Genomic DNA, 20,773 nt, shown 5'->3' on the forward strand with positions numbered 1-20,773 from the left:
TGTAATAATATAGATTAAGATACAAGATAAATTATCTATGAACAAATACATGTATGTATGCTATGTTCAAAGCTTCACTCTCAAGAAATGTTAACCCCAATTTACAGATTTCAAGTGCTGTGATAAAAATGGATATTTGTGAAAATGAAATATGTCTTCATGTATGTATAGTTATGTATATTACTTGCATATTACTGCTTAAGAATATTTCTGGACAAGTACAATTTAAGTTGACTGCCTTCCTTGAAATAAAATGAAATTCTCTTCTTTTTTTTCCAAATAATAATTACTCAAGCACTGACTATTAAGGTCCCTTCTCTTCTGCCTCAAATTACAATTAACTCCAGGGGACTATAAAACTGAAGACAGCCTGTGTGCTCTGACACAAAACAATAAATAGATTTTTTTTTCAAGCTGCTATAAGGTCCCTAGTATCCTATTTGTAAAGAACATGCTGTAAAGCTTTATTATTTCCAATAAAGTCTCAACAGTTTGAATACAGAGGAAACACACATCAATATTTCCCCCTCTTAACACATTTACAACACAGGCAACAAGCACTTGGGCTAGCAGTTTCAATCAAAAAGGATGGTCATAAAACTTTCCAAACATATAAAATTATCACTTTATTTCAATGAGATTTAACAGTAACTGGAGCTGGGAAATCATCTTGAAACACACTTTATAGAATTTGGAAAGGACCTCACTGTCCATCCATTGGCTTAATTAAAGAGGCCAGGGCTTTCTCCCCCACGATGCTGAAGTTCTGCAAACACCCTTATTCCTGTTTTACTTGTATATGACACCATTTCTTAAGCTACAAGCTTTCAAACAATAAAAATTAGGTGCAAAGTCTTGCAGCACACCTGCAACATTTTTGGTGGATGCAGCAAACATCTAAGTAGGTTTGACCAGACATATGTTGATGCTATTTTTCTGGCTGACTTGGATTATTAATCCGGTCAGTAGAAGTACAAAGTGCGCAAGTGAGGGGATTGAGTGCAGTCTAGTTAGGTCTTTCACACATTAGAGTTCGCTTTCTTCACACACATACAGGGGCTCATTACTGGTTGGAGGAGTTTCCTGCCATATGGCGCTGTAACCACTGAGAAAGTCCCTTGCACTAATGAAGACTGTGCCATGGTGAAAGAAACAAACATTCAATCCTGACACCCTACAAGTCTATAAGACAACTTTGGATGGTGATAAGGGACATGATGTCAACTAAAGCAGGGAAGGAGGGCACAAGGTGATGAGAGATAATTTAGACAACAATGTCAAGGTCACCTGACTGCAAAACAGCTAACCTTGTTGAATTCAGCTAATCTTGGAGAATTCCGTAGTGCATTGACTGTTTTAAAATACTAATTTATTTAGTACCAAACACCCACATGAAGGCAGAGTGATTCTCATTTCCTTTTCCACCAGGAAAATGTAGACACAGAGAAGTTAAATACCTGCCCACATTTGGGCCTGAATTTGAGTCTAGTGGTGGGTTTCCAAGTCCATGTTCATAACTATTTTGCACAGTCTGAATGTCAATGGGAAAGACATCCCAAAGAGGAAAGTCATCTATTCAAGGTGAATACCATCAGGTACCTTATCTCTTGTAACCTCCACAAAACCAGTCTCCCCTGGAAAGAAGAAGGAACTGCAGGCCAATAACTTGGCAAGGTCATTTCCTAGAACAGTCACATGGCTTACATGTCCATTTTCTTGAAAAGCCACTTGAAGCATTTTTGATAGACTCAATTCTATGAACATAAGGTTCCTGACTATTCTACATCCTATTTTCTTTCAAAAGTACATAAAACATAAGCTACACACTAGAGATCCACACTGCTTTACTTATCTGCTATTTATCAAGCAGAGGTTCATGCAAGGTATAAGAACAGAACTGGGCAACTCTTTGCCTAGCTCTTCAAGGGAGAAATTAGCTTTGGTTGCCCTAAGAATGGTTCCTGGAATTCTTTCTAGCATAAAGATATTTTGGAATTCCTACCCCAAGCTCCAGGGTTCCTAAATGTATAACCTAATTGTGATGGAAAAAGTGTGCTACTATAGACAAAGGGGAACTTTAGGGAAGGTTAGGTATCAATTCGTACTCATTGTACTATTTTGGCTTCTTCTGTAGCTATAGGGATAATAAAGGGATTGTTCTAACTAAGATTTGTTCTGTGCACAGAGTCCTGATCTAAAGAATATATTTCAACACTGCATTTTACAGGCAGTGAATAGTAACAAGAAAAAGATAAGCAGGGTAATTTGAAAACAACAGGCAAGAAGTATCCTGGGTATATGAAGGGGAGAAGGCCTTTTCCTATTAGCCTGTCAAGCTGAGTAAGCTTTTCTCTGCCTGCTCCTTCAGGATACCTACAAGATTGCATGAGAATTTTTTAGAACCCTTCTTTGTATCAAGTTACTTTCAACCTCAAACTCACTATCTCTCAGTGAACTTTCCCAAAGAGCCACACAACCTGAACAAAATTCCTGACTTGCATATCCACAAAGGATGTTAGAGAACAATGGTACTCAGAGCGGCAGAGTGCTAACAGAGTACATGAAAGATGGCATGTATATGCACATGACATGCTATGCCACAGTAAGACAACTATCACAACAGGAAGTCAATCAGTCAGGCAAAGAAAAACAATAGTTTGGCTTCATGGGCCATGATGTAAGAAAGCAAGCCTGAGGAGCTTACAGGAAATGTTTACTAAGCTAATCCTTTGCCCTGTGCAGACTTTCAAAAGGATAACCCAACTCCAACATAACACAGAGACACAATTCTACAAAGAACTTGCAAGAATACAGTGAAAGCTAGTTCTGGTGTTTCTTTTCACTAAGCAGAATAAACACAGAAAGAGAACAAATCTTTCCTCAAAATGTCAAAGGTAAGAAGTGGAAAGCTTCAGAAGGCCTTGGGAAATTATAGGGATCTCACGAATAGCGTATGATTGGAAATTGGGCAAGCGCTAGGTGGTGCTGAAAAGCGACAGAGCTAATGGGAAACACACTACCTGGTACCACTCACAGATGAGAAGGGCTACAAATGTAAATATGACTTTACCACTGCTTTGCTTCCCTTGCAGCATTAGAACAGGGGAGAAGCTAAATGGATTCTCCTTCACCTCTGTGCAAATGGGAGCAGCAGTCCTGTCAGTCAGATGCATCTGAGCAACCAGCACAAACATGAAACAGCAGTCAAGGAATAGGAGGCATATAGTATCTTCTGGCATTTCTGCCTGAACTGTTCTTTTCAGTGCTTCTCTAATGCATGAGGGTTAGCTGTCCTTAGCGCTCTCCCTCCAATCTCCTATCTGTCTGTCTGGCTCCTTTCTGTCTGTCTAGCTCCTTTCTGTGTGTGTCTCTCTCTCTCTGTGCCCTTGTCTCCCTGACTCTTTCTCTGCTGTGTCTCTCTGTATCTTTGTGTTTGTCTCTCTGTCTCTCTCTATGTCTGTCTCTCTGTTTCTCTGTCTATCTCTGTCTCTCTCCGTGAAGCTGTCTCTGTGCATCTCTCTGTGTATTTCTCTCTCTGTGTGTGTCTGTCTGTCTCTGTCTCTCCATTTCTATCTTTGTCTCCCTCTGTGTCTGTCTTTCTGTCTCTGTCTTTGGTTTTCTCTCTCTGTCTCTGTATCTCTATGTGACTGTGTCTATGTTTCTGTCTCTCTCTCTCCCCTCCTCATTGGCACACATCACAGTTTTCTACCTAATGTGCTTCCAATGCCAGAAGTATGGTGAAGGGAATGTGACATGGTTTAGGAATGTGACTATAGTTCTTGACTTAGATGTCATTGATTAAGGGTGTTTCATTTCACCTCCCATGTTAGACATTAGAGTCAGACACACCATGCACTAGAAGAGAGATTCGATAGATAGATGATATATAGATAGATAGATAGATAGATAGATAGATAGATAGATAGATAGATGATAGACAGATAGACAGATAGATGCCATTCTACTAGTGAGCTCCTTTCCCCACCTTTTACACTTGTCCATTGGCCATGGTTGCTGTATTAGTATCTGATTACTGCATTAACACATAGCTTCAAACTTGCATAACAAATGTTATCTCCCACTTTCAGCAGGCAAGAATTTTGGAAAGATTTAACTGTGTGGCTTTGACTTAGGATGCCTCCTGGTGTAACTGTGAAGCTCAGGGATGCAGACACTTAAGTATGACAAGCTGGAGGATGCAGTCCCAAAATCACTAAGGTGGTCACAACTTATCTGGTAACACTTATTTGGCTATGCAAGATCCCCTTCTAGGCTCACTCACACCATTGCTGGCAATCCTAGCTCCTCACTACGTGGGTCTCTCCGGAGGTGACTTGAGGTCCGTCTGTTTGATAGCTTATTCTTTGTTTCTTTAGTGCTGCATTATGAGATGTAACTTGCTGTCTTATAGAGAGTGCATAGTGGGCTTGCAATTTTCAAAAGAAAATACCAGTGTTTTTAGCCCCTGAACATGAGAGTGAATTTATTCAGAAAGAAAAAATGAATCTTTACAGGTAGATGTTATTAAAGATCTCAATAACTTGAAAAGGGAAACAGCGTAGAGTAATACTTAAATCTAGTAAAAAGGGACCATAAAGAAATGACACAGAGATAGGGACCATGACATATGAGGACTAAAACAGAAACTGGAAATCATGTGCCTCAAAGGTGGGAAAAACTAGACCTACCAGAGTTTGGGATAAAACAGCATGGATTTCCTCATTAGGCCTGTGGAGGACACACCCATGTTTTTCCATGTTTTTCTACATCTGATCTCCAGGACTGAGAGTCTGTGCTGTTTAGACACAGAATGCTTTAACTGTCATGGCAGCCATAGGTGACCAGCAGGCCCAGGAGACACAGAGATCACACACGGAAGCCACCGTCGTTGTAAACTTAAGCTTGGCAGTTCTCACTACTGTAACATACTCTGTTCATTTGAAGAAAGCCCTGGCTGCTCTCAGGGTGGAGTAGGAGATTACATAAAACCCCTCTAGAGAAAACATGTCAGCAGGTTTGCAGGCACATCTGAAGTCTGTCAAATGACTTCTGAAGTTAAGCTACTGCAAAAATGCTGTTTTAAGGATAACGAAGAATTCTCAATATTTCATACTGGTGACTTCCATGTTTCCTCAGATACCAGATACTGCTATAAAATTCTGAGCGACCACTGTCAAAAAGCCCTCCAGGCAAGCTTGTGGTCTTATCCATGATGTGGAACTCATCAAGATTACTACGCATGAAGTAAGAGGTGTACTGTGTTAAGTGAGAACTTTTTTATTCAAATGTCTGTTTTCTCTATCTTATTGACTAGATAGCTACACTCTCAGAATGTTCCTATAGCAGTGTTAGCAAAAATAAAAAGAGCACATTCTAGCAAAAAGAGGTCACTACACTGTAATGTGAGGAACTCAGACTGGGTGCTTATGTTTGTCACTTATTATATAACCTTGAGAAAGATGAAGCCATTATTATGGACTTCAGTTTTCCTCTCTGTAAAGTTAGGCAGTGATCAGTAAGTGATCATTAAAATTCCTGTCTGATCCATTAACCAGAGCAATACTTTCATTACAAGTAAAAAAAAAAAAAAAAAAAAAAAAAAAAAAAAAAAAAAAAAACTCAGGCTAAAATGATTATTTGTACCTATCAACACTGATACATGACCATACATCAGAACAAAGAGAACAAATCCAGTGCAAGGATAAAGGACACAAGGAAAACCCCCTGACTACCCTCATTTTCATGTTGAGCAAGCTGACTTTCGCTCAGTGGTGAGGTGTTTTCTTTTGTCTGCAATGGTTTTCTCATTGAGCAAGCAGCACATCTCTCTGCTCAAATATCACATCCACAGGGATGCCTTCCCTGACCGCACAGGAAAGCTCCCTCTTCACCTTTCCACCGTTAGCTTGCACTATCCTTCTCATAGGCTTTGTTGCCTTCTTAAAGTCCTGAGTCTTGTGCAAATGTGTTCATTCTCTGCCTCTCTTGGCTTGATTGTAAGGTCTGATGGGCCAGAGTTTCTTCACCACAGTTCTCTACTTTCTAGAAGAGCCCCCAAGGTCAGAGCAAACACCCAATAAAAATAAGCTGAGCAAGCAAATGAGCTATGCCAATTCTTTTACAACTACCAACAGAGCCACATATCTCTCTGATGTCTTATAATACTTAAGACACAGTTCTATGTCTATTCCTAACAGACTCTGTTAGGATAGATACCATGACCCAAAGATCATCACGAACAAGAAACTCATGATCAGAGGTTAAAGGACTTCCCAATATAATTAGAATATCAAGTTCAGGACTTGTCAGACTGACCTTGAAGTCCAGTGTTATAGACACCATGAAATCAGCCCTTTGTCCTACAGTGTTTGATTGGTTCTGTCAGTGTTTCTAAACCAAATCATAAAGCAGACCAGCATTTAGCTTTTGAAATTAGTAATTAATTACTAAGATAACCAAATGCCTGTACAAATTCTTCCACGTTGCTGGATCTTTAGTCAAATCAGGTATGTTAGCGACAGCTCAAGGAATATTTTAATGTATGGGGAAACCATTTAACTCAGTGTTCGCTCAATATTTCCATAAGCATATTCAGCTGTCTCTGCACATTAATGGCCATGGCTCCGAGATTAACCTCTCCTGTTTGCTTGCTCCTGACCTCAGTGCATCCTAAATTACTCAAAGCCATTCTGATGCCTTTAATTTATGAGAACACCTTCACATATTCATCTTTTATACCTTGAAAATGATTATCCCCGCACAACTGTGACTCTCTCTTTAATCTTAGCTGATAACTCTGATTAAACACATCCACAGGCTGATTACCCCCACTGGGGCTAATGCCAGTGTCGCTGCTAACTACTTATTTCACAGTGAGAACTGCCTTCAAGAGCCCATTTACATTATCACTTGGAATTGATTTACATTGTTATTTCCTATTGATCATATGGGGGGGACAAAGAAGGCATAGGCAGTGTCCTCTGAAGGCCAGCTAAGGCGGCACATGATGAAAGCAAAGGGAAGGCTCTATTCTACTCCTATCTGATAACACAGTAATAAAAGTACTGGTGGCTTTCGTAATGGAGATGTTTACAAAAGATACTAGGATGATAATCGATTGGTTACAAAAATCACCTCATAATAGAATCTGCATTATTCTAGTGGGTCTACAAAGAGACTACAAAGAGACTGTAAGGTGGAAGGCACATGTGTGGGAGGGGAATAAATTAAACTTATGCGTTTTTGCTTTCTTTTGCTGCTAGAACCTTTAATCTAGAGGCATGCTTGTGGCAGACAAAATGCTTCAGCAGGTGAGAGCTCTTGCTGCTCAGCCAGATGCCCTGAGTGCAGTCCCTGGCTACTCCGTGGTGGAGGGAGAGGAATGGCTGTGAATGACTGTGTAAAGCCGTTCTTGGACTTCCACGCCCACATGCAAGCCACGGCATGTACCCACATTCATGTTCGCATGCTCTCTCTCTTTCTCTCCCATAATAAGAAAATAAAAATTTGAAAGTTTTGTAAAAGGAAACTTGCTGGGCGATGTGGTATGCTGAGGACAGCCATGGATCTAGCTCTGCAGATGTCTGGAACTGTGGAATTCTATCTGGAGTATGGTTATGCTGATTTCCTACAGTGAGCCTAGTGACAAGGAGAGGAAGAGCACAAGCTATTGCTGACTCTCCCAGCGAAAATGCATGAAGATCTACTCTTTTGCCAGATGCTAGGCATCCCAGGGATCGATGAGACCGATACAACTCGGACATCCTTAAACTGGCACTGTTTTAGAGGCTAAACAATGAATAGCTAAGCAAATATAGGCATTGTCACTAACTATGAAAATACTACAAAGAAGAGAGAAAGAGAGAATTCTAGAATTCTTTGAAGAAAACCCTAGTCTAATAACCAAGAGGATGTCTGTGTTAGACAGCCAAGCAGGTTACGGCAAGATTGCTACTTGGTGTTCAACTCCCGGTAGGGTGATAGCTTTTCTACTTGAGTATTCATTAGAGTTACATAGAGAGTTTGCTGAGCCCAGGGGCTTCTCACTGAGTTCTTCTGAGTATGGCCTAACAATTTGCTTTGAAACTGCATTTCAAGGCCTTCTAATCTGAGCTTTTTTTTATTTCTCCATCCATTGTAAGGCTCACTAAGGGGATAAAGTACAGTTGCTTAATAAACAAGGAAAGAACAGTAGATATGGAAAACATACTCAGAAGGAAGTTGAGCTCCTAAGGAAATCAACCAATAATGGTGGATGTTTATAAAGAACCATCACATCTTCCTCTTCTGGAAAGAAAGTGATGATTTTATGTTCTTCAAAAGCTATTTTTTTCCCTTTAAGTAACTTGCCATTTAATTATGGAATTGACTTGTGAGAGCCCTCAGATCCCCATCAAAGGCTGCAGAGTCACATTCTTCCCAGCATGCCCACTTCACTGCACACAATCAGACACCTGCTGGGAAAGTCCAGCAAGGCCGAAATCAGGTCGCCTTCCACAGAGGACTAACTCAGAAACACCTTTTGAGTTACTTCCTCCTAATTATGAATTTCCTTGGGCCTAAAGCTCCCCTTTTCAGCACATTAGCTAACCCAATGGGTGAAACAAGGAATGAAGACCTATGGCCCAGTCCTCTGGCGTTTTAAACTAATTCTCACTAAAGACAATTTCCTTACACACTTCTCAGTCCCGTCTCAATACAGAAATGATTTTTTTCCTCATCAGGAATTTTTTTCCTCATGATGGTCTAGTGAGGTGAAAGAACTGAAGAGGTTCAAATCAGCCTCCTAAGACATATTGCCTTGAGGCACAATAAGCAAGGGCAGTCCCAAGAAAGAGAAGCCATGCAGGTATTCTGCTTTTGTCAACTTTGATCTATTACATACACTTAATAAAATTTAACAAATATTTAACTTTTATGAATCATGCTTTCCTCCTTATAAAACATGAGGACTGATACAGACTAGGCCTTAAGAAACCACAATGGACCAGATATCACATGGTTCAGACATTCCAACCATACAATCCCTACAGGAATTACTCAATTTACTCATGCCAAAGGAGCCGTAAATAATAGGTGAACAAATGGGCATAGCTGGGTCCTAATAAAACTTTATTTACAAAAGCAGGTAGCAGGACTGGTTAACACTGTCAGTGACATTTAACCTAGTTCATAACTCCAGGCCACAATCAAGTCTCTATTCTATGATTTAATTTGTTCCTGGGAGTGGTAGATTTGATTTCACTGTACATGAATTTCTCCTTATGTTGGAAATATATTACCCTTACTTGACATATCACTTCCTTAGAGCAATTTCAAAGGACGGATAAGCTCAGGTTTCAAAGTACTATGATTTCTTGATGAAGGGCACTAGAGAAACACTAATTACCATCAACAGGACCTTTTCAGTGACTATCCTCTGATTACTTTAGCACCTGGGAATAGATTAAGAAGACTAATTCATACCACTCACTGAAACAAACTATGTTATTGTTTGTTGCCCTGGACATTCACTGAAATAAAAAATGCAACACTAGAAGTTGAATGCCAACATTGCCTTTTGATGCCTTTGAAAGATTAAATGGGAGAAACATAAAGTATTATACACATAGATTTAATATTTTTATATTTATCTTTGATTCTTATTCAACACTGAAGTAAAGAAACTGGGGGTAATCTAAGAAAATATAGTATATCTATGAGCTATGTTGAAAATTAAATGAAGGTCCTTATTTTATTTTCACCCCTTTAAGAAAAACTATTAGAAGTAAAATTCTTTTAAGACCTTAGAACTGCATATATACTGAACAATTTTTAAGCTACAATGGATAGTTGACATTAATTACATTATTTTCAGGAATATTAGCATAATTTTTTTTTATGCCTAACCTTTCACCAATTGGATGTCAGTTTCCAGTTTTACCAGTTAATTCACTTGACAGAGAGTACTCCAGTACCTGAAATATTTTAGAAAGATGCAGCATGGGCTGGGAGACAGCACAGAGAGTAATGCTTTACACATAACCATCAGGACCTCAGTTTGAAACCAAGAACCCATATAAAAGATATGATGTTGTGCAACTGTGCAGCACTAGGGCAGTGGAGAGAGGAGGAACGAACCCTGGGACTTGCTGGTCATCCAGCCTGACCTTCTCAGTGAGCTCTCAACCAATGAGAGATCCTGTCTTAAAAACAATACCAAGGGAGATGACTCCTATGGAACAATAAAGAAGGCTGCCCTCTAGCTCTCTCTAGATGCAGCATACACACAACAATGAGACATTTATAACATGAAACGAAGCATCATGCAGAAAGTGTTAACATGCAATATACTGAAGAAAGAACTTGTAGTTGAGGCAGTGTGACACCATTTCTAACAGAGGTAATAGCTGAGGTGAGTCTGAATAATAAGTAGAAAAGATGAAAGAGCAGGCTTTCTAGACAATCATAAGCCCACCAAGATATGAGGGAACATGCTGCAAGTTATACCATTCAAGACATTTTATGTGGTTCAAGATATGGTGGCCTATTACAGAAAGTTGAAGAAAATTAGGGTAACAAAAGTTTAACTTAAAAAAAAAGATGTCAGAATATTGGCACTTACTTCCATTCAGCCTTTCAAGAAATACCTTTCAAGCCTCTCATGTTTTGGGCATTTTAAGAACTTCTATGAATAGTGCAAAATAAAGGAAATAATCCCAACTCCAAAGTCTACACCCTTATTCTGGTAAAGGGAGGCATTACAAACAAAAAAAAGTAATAGGAGCAATTTGAAGTTAGCATGCTACAGTGCAGCAACTACAAATGAAGCAGAAGAGGCAGGACAACTATGTCAGCTGAAGTGACACCTGAAGTTAACAATAGAGTGAAGAACATAAAGGAAGAGGTAATGAAGAAGTCTAGAATAGAACTCCAGATAAGGAGACAATAATACCTAGGACTGAGGATCAGCAAAGGAGCCTATGAGAGAATACAGAAGGAGGCCACAGTGGGCAAGGAAAGTCTCCACCATGCATACCCTGTTGACAACTGAGGACAAACCCCCTCTCCACAAGCACGGTGCAAAGTGGATTGCAAAATGGAAGGCTTGAGAAGTAGGAGTCAGTTAACAAACTACTTTTCAAATGAAAGGGTCCTGATCAAAACCATCCATTTGGCATCTCATTCTTTCACAATAATTAATCACAAAATTAGAACACTATCATGATGGCAGTGTTGTATGGGCTTTCTTGGGCAGACCTGAACAAACCTCTACTCATGGCATATGGGGCACCAAAACAGACAAAGATGTTGTTTCTAGACAGTTGGGTAACTGATAAATAGAGAAGTCCTCAGAAAGTCTCACCTTAACATAGTTAATGATTTGCCCACAACGCACAAATGGAGGCCACATGCCAGTTAACCATTCTACCCTCTACATATCCCCACGCATACCAAGATGCAGACTTGGTATGTGTAACTGGGGCAGAACTACATACAGTTTGGGAAAAGATGTAGGAGGGAGTGGCTGGATCTCAGGTGAGCATCTAATGACTCTCCCTACCCCTCCTACTATGAAGTACAGTCTACAGGAACAATCTGAAGAGCCTATTGTAGGTTTTTCATGAGTTTTCTAAGCTGGCAATGGCTACTAAGCCTGGAGGACCCAGTTCTACAACTTATAGGGAAATTTAAATATCTTGCATGTGAAAAGCTTCTATAGAGGTATACACATTTTATCACAAATTCAAAAAAAAATATAATCTCACAGAAGGGACAATCTGTTCAAGATTGAAATTATATAAATAGCCCTTTGTATACTTCCTAAGCAATAGTTTTCAATGAAATTCTAGTCAACATTCTTGCTACCATGATTTCTTTTGAGAGAAGTGATTGGTTAGTTTTGTGTCAAAAGAAGCCATTCAGATATGCAGGCAGTGAAAGAAAGAGAGAACATCCAGGAGCTTTTCATTCCACCCATCATGATAAGTCACAGAATACAGACTACAAGTATAATTAATTCAAATACAACCATTCATGAATAAATTAATTTAGCAAGCATAGAAAAGCAGAGAGCAGTCTAAAATGACCAACACTGTATGTAACCCAGACAAAAGCATCCTCAAAACAAATTGCTGGTGCATGAAGATATCATCACTTGAGGCTGGTTGACTGGCTTTAGTGCCCCTATAATGATGAACCCACTGTCTCAGAGGACAGATAGGAACTAGTATCTGCTGTCAAACTGTCACAGAATTATTAAAAATGACCCAAACAGTATGTAATGAGCTCCCTTTTCATTCTCTCACTACAAAAGCACATCTGTGGATTGTTAATGACTCTGAAATGGAGGATCCAAACTGATGAAAAAGAAAACTATCTCTCAGGAATAGGAAAAAGGAAATGAACACACACAATGTTTATAAAGCATAATTTAAAATATAACGGCTTGTAAAAAAATCTATGAAACACTACAAAGTAGAATACAAGTATGAGCTATTATTATTCAGTTTCACATCCCTTTTCTTTATGATTTTAATATCAATCATTAACCTTTTAAAATGCAGAGAAATCCTGAAATGTATGAAATATGTTTACTGACAGTGCATGTCTTTGATTCTTTTTAATGAGGTGGCTGCCATGCTGCAGTGCTATTTTCTATCCCATTGAATGATTCTTTTATTGCACAGACACGCTGTCTTCATTAATGAAATACCACAACCGAAAGTAACTTGGGAAGGAAAAGGTTTATTTTGTGTACAGTTGCATATCACAGGTCAAAATCAAAGAAAGTCAGGGCAGGAACCTGGAAGCAGGAGATTTTACAGAGACCTGGTGGAGTGCTGCTTACTTACTTGCTCCCTGTAGTTTGCTCAGCCTGATTTTTTTATTAAAATAATATTCTGGATCACCAGGCCCCAAGTACAATGGCATGAGATCAAGCATTAATTAAGAAAACGCACTACAGGTTTGACCATAGCCAGATATTTTGGATACAGTTTCTCTCTTGAGGGTTCCTCGTCTCAGATGATTCTTGCCTGAGTTAAACTGACACAAAAACTAGCCGGCACTCATGCTAATGAGCTACATATCATGACAGCAGTAGGGACTCCATGCTGAGTCTGGAGGCAAATTGGCCATGTCTAGAGTCTTGGATGCCTCGTGGCCCACTTGCTTTAAAATGCTTCTGAAAGTCACACACCAGACGAATGCTCAAACACAGGTTTCAAGCATGACAACTTCTGAAACATCCAGTCTTGCAAATCCCTGTGCCTTGGTCCCTAACACTAGGTAAATTCTCAATGACTGAAATCAAAAGAACACCATGCAAAGGAAATGGGATATCGAGTACACAGGCATGCCAAATAGTATTAAGTCAATTTCAAAAAGCTTCCCACAGTCTCAGATAATACACATAAGCAATCATTTTACTTAACTGTGTGTAGTAATTCCAACTTTATCACTGTTCGGAAAGCTCAGAGTTGAAAATTTTTCCTGTCTGTTTTCTTACAGAGAAAGTAGTGAATTCAATGGAAGACCTAGTTTATTACTTGGTTTGAGGACAAACATGAGCCTGAAAGTAATTTATCTGCTCAGGGTGGTGCAGGTCAGCTGCATTTCACAGGTAGCATCATGTTAGACAGATTCAAGAGCTGTGTTTGTCAACATGAGCTATAGAATCCCCGAAAGAAAATCACCATTAATCCTCAGGTCATAAGTCTAGGAGCCAAAGTGCAAACTCCCAATGCCATTGTGCACATGGGAGTTACACAAACACACACACACACACAATTTTTAAAGTTACCTTTAAAAGAAAACACTATGTCACCATTCACAGATAGTCTTGGGTAAAGTATTTTTACATACCCTGTCCATACAGTTCAACAATATCACACAAATTATGCTGTAACTTTCTAGCCTGTTTTCTTCACTACTAAAAGACAAACAAACAAAAGTAGCTTTGCCTTCGCATAAAATGTGTTCATAGATCAGGGACGTCTCTTAAGAAGCAAGTACACAGATTAAATTGGCATCTCAGTTTCCAGGTCAGTGCACACCTTAATGGAGTAGCACAAACCCCCCCTCAACCCCAGTCCCTGAAAATTACATAATTCGGAAAGGTGCACTTTTAATCACTTCTCTCTTTTTTTATTCTCTACCACCCTACTGCAGTCAGCTAAACACCAAAGCAACAAGGTCAGTCAATTGCAATGCATTTATTCTATTCAAATATAATAGGAAATTTGACCATCCCACATTCAAAAAGCAAATATATTCTCGGACTGACAGCACATTCCATTGGCTTCTCCTGAGAACCAAGTGTGACAGATGCCTGGACTGTAATTGCCAATCAGCCTTTACGTGGCAGCTGAAAACACAATACATCACTTTGATCTCCTTTGCTCTAAACACAGCCACAATCAAGAAACCCGAACGAGAAGTGAGAGATTGGCATCATTTCCAGAAACTGTCACCGGTGGTGCTTAAATACTGGAACGTATATTCTGCTCCTGCTTGTATTTCTCAGTTTCAGAGAGATTGTTAAAGAACTGAACAACTGAAATTTTCTCTCGTTAATCGTAGAAATAAACATCCACCTACACACTAAATCGGAATACGAGCATATTTAATTAAATCCCACCTCAACTGTCTCCTTCTCTAGACATTCTTTCGAGGGAAAAGGCAAGGTTGGCAGTCTCAGCTTATTCTGAACGGAAGTCAAGCATGCCATACTCACACTTTGCAGGGAGGTCATAGCCGCATGTGATTTTTGCGTGTCCAGTCTCACATCCATTCAGGGTCCGACACTCAGCTAACAAACAGGGACCAGCCGCTCTATGGATGCAGCCATCCACTAGGGGAGAGAGAACAAAGTTAGCCTTATGTTTGACCTTTTGGAAATAAAAGTTTCAATGGACAAAAGAAAAGGAACTCAGTTTCTTCCTACCCAAACCATAGCTCCGTGGAGGGAAAATTAGTGATGGATACAAGGATATAATTCTCTCTCTCTCTCTCTCTCTCTCTCTCTCTCTCTCTGTAGTGATGGATACAAGGATATAATTATCTCTTTCTTATTCTCTCTCTCTTATTCTCTCTCTTATTCTCTCTCTTATTCTCTCTCTTATTCTATCTCTTATTCTCTCTCTCTCTCTCTCTCTCTCTCTCTCTCTCTCTCTCTCTCTCTCTCTCTCTCTCTCTCTCCACACCCCTGGTAAAAGATGTAGAAGAGCAATGCAGGTGGTTTGTGGCTGGTTACGGTTCTTTTGGGGTGCCCCTGACGGATCCAATAATTTCACTGGGGTAGGCACTTTCTGCCAACATCTGATTTCATGAAAACCGTGTTAGGAAGTAGCTGTCTCTTTGAAGTTGTTAAGTACGACTTTCAGCACACCACCAGTATTAAATGAGGTTACTGGGGAAAAAGGCACACATGTACTCATCTCAAAAGTGAGATGGTAAAAGCAAGACTACCAAAATAAGAACCAAACCTCTAGACAAATCTGTTTCTCAGAGGCACAATGCATGCATAATCAATTCCAGCCAGATAGGAGATAGACAACACAAGGGTAGATGGGACTTTATAAGCACTTGGAAGACCTTGAACCTGACTTGCTGGTCACAAAGTAAAGCCAGGCAGTGGCAGCTGTTCTTACTCTGCTAAAGAGCCAGCTTTCTGCCCTCAGGCAGCTTCAGCTGTAGCTCCTCTGGGCCCTTTGTATACAGCTACCCTAGCAAGAAGCACTGTACTGATTTCATTAAAAATCAACACCTTCGGTGCCTGTATCCGAAGCTGGTGCTGAGGTAGAGGGCTAAATGCTCATGGATACATAAATTAGGAACTTAAACATGTAGCTGTTTAGTCATTTTTGAACATATACTGTTCTGTGGGCAGAAAGAAAAATCAAAGTTTGCAAATCAAGACAAGGTAGAAGTCAGGGTAATCAGGAACAGGAAAGAAAACACAGTATCTTTGAGAGCTTTGAACACCCTACCCCTACCCCATAGTCAATGTGATCATGCAATTGATGAAGACTCTTCTTGTTTTTGTTTTATTTCAAGACAAAGTTAGATACTGGATAGACTTTAGTGCTGAGGGGACAGCCTGTCTAATAGCCAAGGTGACTTCTGTTGCTACTGTTATTAAGACATCAGTAGCAGCTGAACAAGCAGCCAAAGGAAGAAGCTTATTCGAGCTTACCTGCCTCGTCACTTACACATCTATGGCGTTTGGTAGCGAGCCCAGCCCTAAAAGACCCTGGAATCAAAATGAATGTATTCCAGACTGCTCTCAACTACCACCCTTCACAGACCCGGGGTGAAATCCCCACCGTGCTCTTCACCAGTCGCATACTGTATAAGCTCTACTTTATAATGAATTGGTGTTAGAGGTACAACCTCACATACCTGTGCAAAGATTTAAGGACTTGGATGCAAAGGAGGCATCCAGCAGGTTGCTTAATACAATGGCATGTGCTAGACTGATGGAGTTTAGCTTTAATAGCTTAACATGGAGTTGGGTAAATTTAAAAGCAGCTCTTTACCAGCAAATGAGAAACAAAGAAGACTATAAAAACCACCAATCACTCCACTCCAGACAGAATGCCAATGCCCTGCCCACTGTTCGTGCACACACAAATTCTGTCACTCATAAGGTAAGATTGGAAATATTTGCTCAAAGATCTTCAAATATCAATTTCGCTGTGTAAAATCTATCACATAAAGTTATCAGCTCCCGTGAAGATGATGTTTGCATTAATTCAAAGCTTTCTGCAAGAATAATAGCCTGAAATTATGCTGTGTTCATCAGCAGACAACTTGTTGAGTAAATAAACTTCCATCCTGCCATAATCTATTCTACAGCTATTAAAAAGAGTAGATGGAGTGTTAGGTTAACAGTCTTTATCATGACAGGATTGTTTCACGTGAAAATGCCTGGTTTAGAAAACAGTTGTAGACACAAACTGTCTTAGTCTGGTTTTTAATTCTGTAATAAATACCACGACCAAAAGCAATTTGGGGAGAAAAGGATTGATTTCATCTCACACTTTCAGGTAACTGTCCAACACTGAGGAGAAGCAGAAGCCAGTGGAGGAATGTTGTTTTCTGGCTTTCTCAGTTTGATTTCTTATGCAGACCAGGAGTACCTGCCTAGGGATGGTTCCACGCACAGTGGACTGGGTGCTCCAATACTCATCAAGAAAATGCCCAACAGGCTTCCCTACAGGCCAGTCTTCTGGAAACATTTTCTCAGTTGACTCTAGCTTGTGTCATGTTGTTCAAAACTAGCCGGATCATAAACAGTGTAGTCATAATTATACATATAGTTACATCTACACTCTTGTACATGTGTATATATACATATGTATGTACTGGAAAGATGCACACCTCTAACGACAAGAATAAGGGACAAGGACAAGAGAAAGAAGACTATTAAGAAAAAAACTATGTCCTAAATATTTGTGCTTGATTTTTTTTTTATAAGCTCTTCAAAGAACAGCTTTGGATTCTTTTTTCTTTACAAAGGGATAGTTGCTTGGTTTGAGATGGATAACTAAAATAGGATTTGTGAGTATACTTAATCATACGTTGTCAAATGTCTGCATTATTTAGATTGCAGCCTAATGTAGTTTGCCGATATCTAATTCTTAAAATCCTCATGGTTATACACGCATTCCTGATTGAGTTAGGGTAATGCCAGTGCAGTCAAAGAGCCATTTAATAATAATAACTAAGGTTTAAATGCACTGTCCGCATCTGCGTCCCAGACATTACACCAAGGACAACCTTCTAAGGCAGATACTAATTGAATCATCTCCATTTCATGAGTGCCTAGCCTAGGTTAGGGTCTTTCTTATATCCACAAAGAACTTGCAACAAGTCTCAGAGCCCCAGATTTTTCTGATGTGGTAATTATACTCAGAACTATCTATAATCTGGATTATAGATATGGAAATAACTCTGAATTATAGATAGTTCAGAGTATATCAAAACCTGGCAATCTAACCTGCATGTGAATATAATACTATGTTATTGCATTATTACATTTTTAGTTCCATGAATTCTATTTATGATTTCTTATGTACATACAATCAAATATACCAATATAGGTATGCCACTTTGATGTAGTTTAACAAATGTTTATGGACATTACTGTGACACCAATAAAGATGAAACATTTCCATCACTCCAATGTCTTCTTGTGTCCTTTCTATCTGAATTCTCCTCTCATCACTGTTAGGAGGGGGAGCATTCGTTAGTATTTCAGTGATTATGACTAAGTTTTAGCTGTTATATATTTCAAACTTCTGGTAGAGGATCTTGTATCAGCAGAATTTTTAAATCACATGTATTATAATTTTATTCCATCTTTTTTTGTTTTTTGGTTTTTTTTGGTTTTTTGAGACAGGGTTTCTCTGCAGCTTTGGTGCCTTCCATCTTATTCTTTATAAATAGTCTGCTTTTAAAGACCCATAATTTCTTTATTCATATCTGAGTGGACAGGAATTATTCAGAGCTTTCTGTGATTGTAGATAAATATACATTGTATACAATTTTTTGGCTGTTGATATATTTTCATTTCCTTGGAAAAAGTCCTATGAATAAAGTTTCTGGGTCAGTTCTGCATACTTTATAAAGAACACATGCTTTCCCCAGTCAATGACATCATTTTCTTCCCCCAGCAGTGTATGAGAACTGCAGTTAGGCATACTTTTGCCTATCTTTTTTTTTCTCTCCATCTTCCTGATTTTAATATTCAAATAGCTATAAAGGATACTCAATTTATACCTTACTGATGGCTCGTAAGGGAAGTATCTTGCCAAGTGCTAAGAGATGGAGTGCTTGCTCATGTCCTTTATTGGTTTTAACTGTTTTTTTTATTATTGAGATGTGTTGAATCTGTCAAATTCTGCTAGACCACTTTCTTCACTCAAGTGAAGTTTGTGAGATTTCATTGTCCTTTTTCTTACTATTTTTATATCACTTTTGAAAATTTAAAACCTATTACTCCTTATATCTAAATATCTTATGTCTATAATATCTTATATCTAAATTTCTTAACAGGTTTTACACAGAGATTTTGTAGTACATTTCTATCAATTCCAATATCAATCAGTTGACCAATGGGTTTGCTGACATTGAGTTTTCAATTGACACTGGGCCACATGGCCACATTTTTTTACATATCTACAAATTGTTGATAGCATATTGAAAATCAAATAATATGTGAAAGAAACTTTAGATTGTTGTTGTAATGGTTAAGTGAAATTGCCAACTTGGTGAGACTGAAACAGTCCTCTAGACATGGATATAAGTGGTTATCTTTATTAGGTTACAGGTAGAAAGAGAAGCCCACTATGAGTAGGACCATGCCATGGGATAATAACCTGAACTAAATGAAAAAAAAATGGAAAGTGAAGTGACAATGCTATGTGGGATTCCCCTCTTTTATGCTATGAATATGTTGTATTACCAATGGGTAATAAAGAAGTTTGCTATGGCAGGGCAGAACAGAGCTAGGCAGGAAAACTAAACTGAATGCAGGGAGAAAGAAGGTGGAGACAGGCAGATTCCATGTAGCTGCTGAAGGAGAAAACTGCCCAGAACCTTTTCGGTAAGCCACAGCCTCGTGGCGATACACAGATTAATAGAAATGGGTTAATTTAAGATATAAGAGCTAGCTAGGAATACGTACAGTGTTGTATGTAATATAGTTTCTGTGTGATTGTTCAGGTCTGGATGGCTGGGAATTGAATGAGTCGTCTCCATTTACAATCATGTGCCCTGCTTTTTGGATGTCATGTAATCAGCTGCTTCAAGCTCGATTGTTTTGTCTCCCTATAATTAAGGACTGTACCCTTGAACTATTACCCAAAATAAGCCTTTTTCTCTTAAATTTCTTTTGTTGTAGTAATTTTACCTTAGCAACAAGGAAATAAACTAAGTATACAGTTCTGATGGTGTTCTAGCAAGCAGGTAAAAGATAACCAGGGTGTAGGTGGCTTTATTAAAGTAGAATCTAGCTCCATTTTTCTATTTCTGAAGGCAGGTCCATTAGTGCTGGGATGTATTCTGTGTACTTCTAGCATGGGTCTTCTGGAATTTCAGTGCTTACAGTGTGAAGGATGCTCCCCTAACTTGAGGCAGGTGGGGGTTGGCATTAAATGCCAAACTCTATATACCTGCTGAAGCTGCTCAATTCCCTGCTCAGTTCTTTGAGGTTTATAGCTTTTATTTTCATCCAGGGCTTATTGAAGACTCTCCCCATACATGCATAATTCAATACTCAGCTAAGGATTTAAAAGGTACTTACTTTTATTTTGAAAGGGGAATTCCCCTCTCTGTTATTCTGTTCTTCCTGGGGACCCCTCTTCAAAACCTAGTCAGTTTGAACTCAGCTCTATAATTTCTCATGTCAACAAAACTAATATATTTAGCCTTTCCAAATAGAATAGGGAGGGGCCTCATCATCTAAGCTATGTGGTGCATCTTCCCCAGTGGAGTTTCCTTTAAATGATTGAACCCACTTCGGTTTCATTCTGTTTTTAGCTGAATGCATTTTTATAAATGTTTCTGCTATTTTTGTATCTCTTCAGGCATTTATTATTGCTACTGGAATAAAATTAATTCTGATACTCTGTCATTGACAGAAGCTGAAACTATGTATCTGCTCTTTTACAGGTTAAAGTATGATTTCATGTTGTTTTAGTTATATTTGTCTTCTTGGGACAAGTTAGTGTGGGGTATAAGTCAATGGCAGTGTCAACTGCTTCAACACTTGTTCTTAAAACTGATA

At 39.0% G+C, this 20,773-nt stretch overlaps 1 protein-coding gene across 6 annotated transcripts in view; it reads right to left on the bottom strand.

Moving 5' to 3' along the window:
- The window catches only part of Macrod2 (mono-ADP ribosylhydrolase 2), a 1,826,063-nt gene that overhangs the window by 1,220,919 nt on the left and 584,371 nt on the right, over positions 1-20,773 (bottom strand). For all 6 annotated transcript variants that reach the window (XM_057781066.1, XM_057781065.1, XM_057781064.1 and 3 more), the window contains exon 5: positions 14,717-14,833. In XM_057781066.1, coding sequence (XP_057637049.1) covers positions 14,717-14,833 — 117 coding nt within the window. The remainder of the gene's footprint in view (positions 1-14,716; positions 14,834-20,773) is intronic.

This window comes from Chionomys nivalis, chromosome 9, assembly GCF_950005125.1.
Source record: "Chionomys nivalis chromosome 9, mChiNiv1.1, whole genome shotgun sequence".
NCBI lineage: Eukaryota > Metazoa > Chordata > Mammalia > Rodentia > Cricetidae > Chionomys > Chionomys nivalis.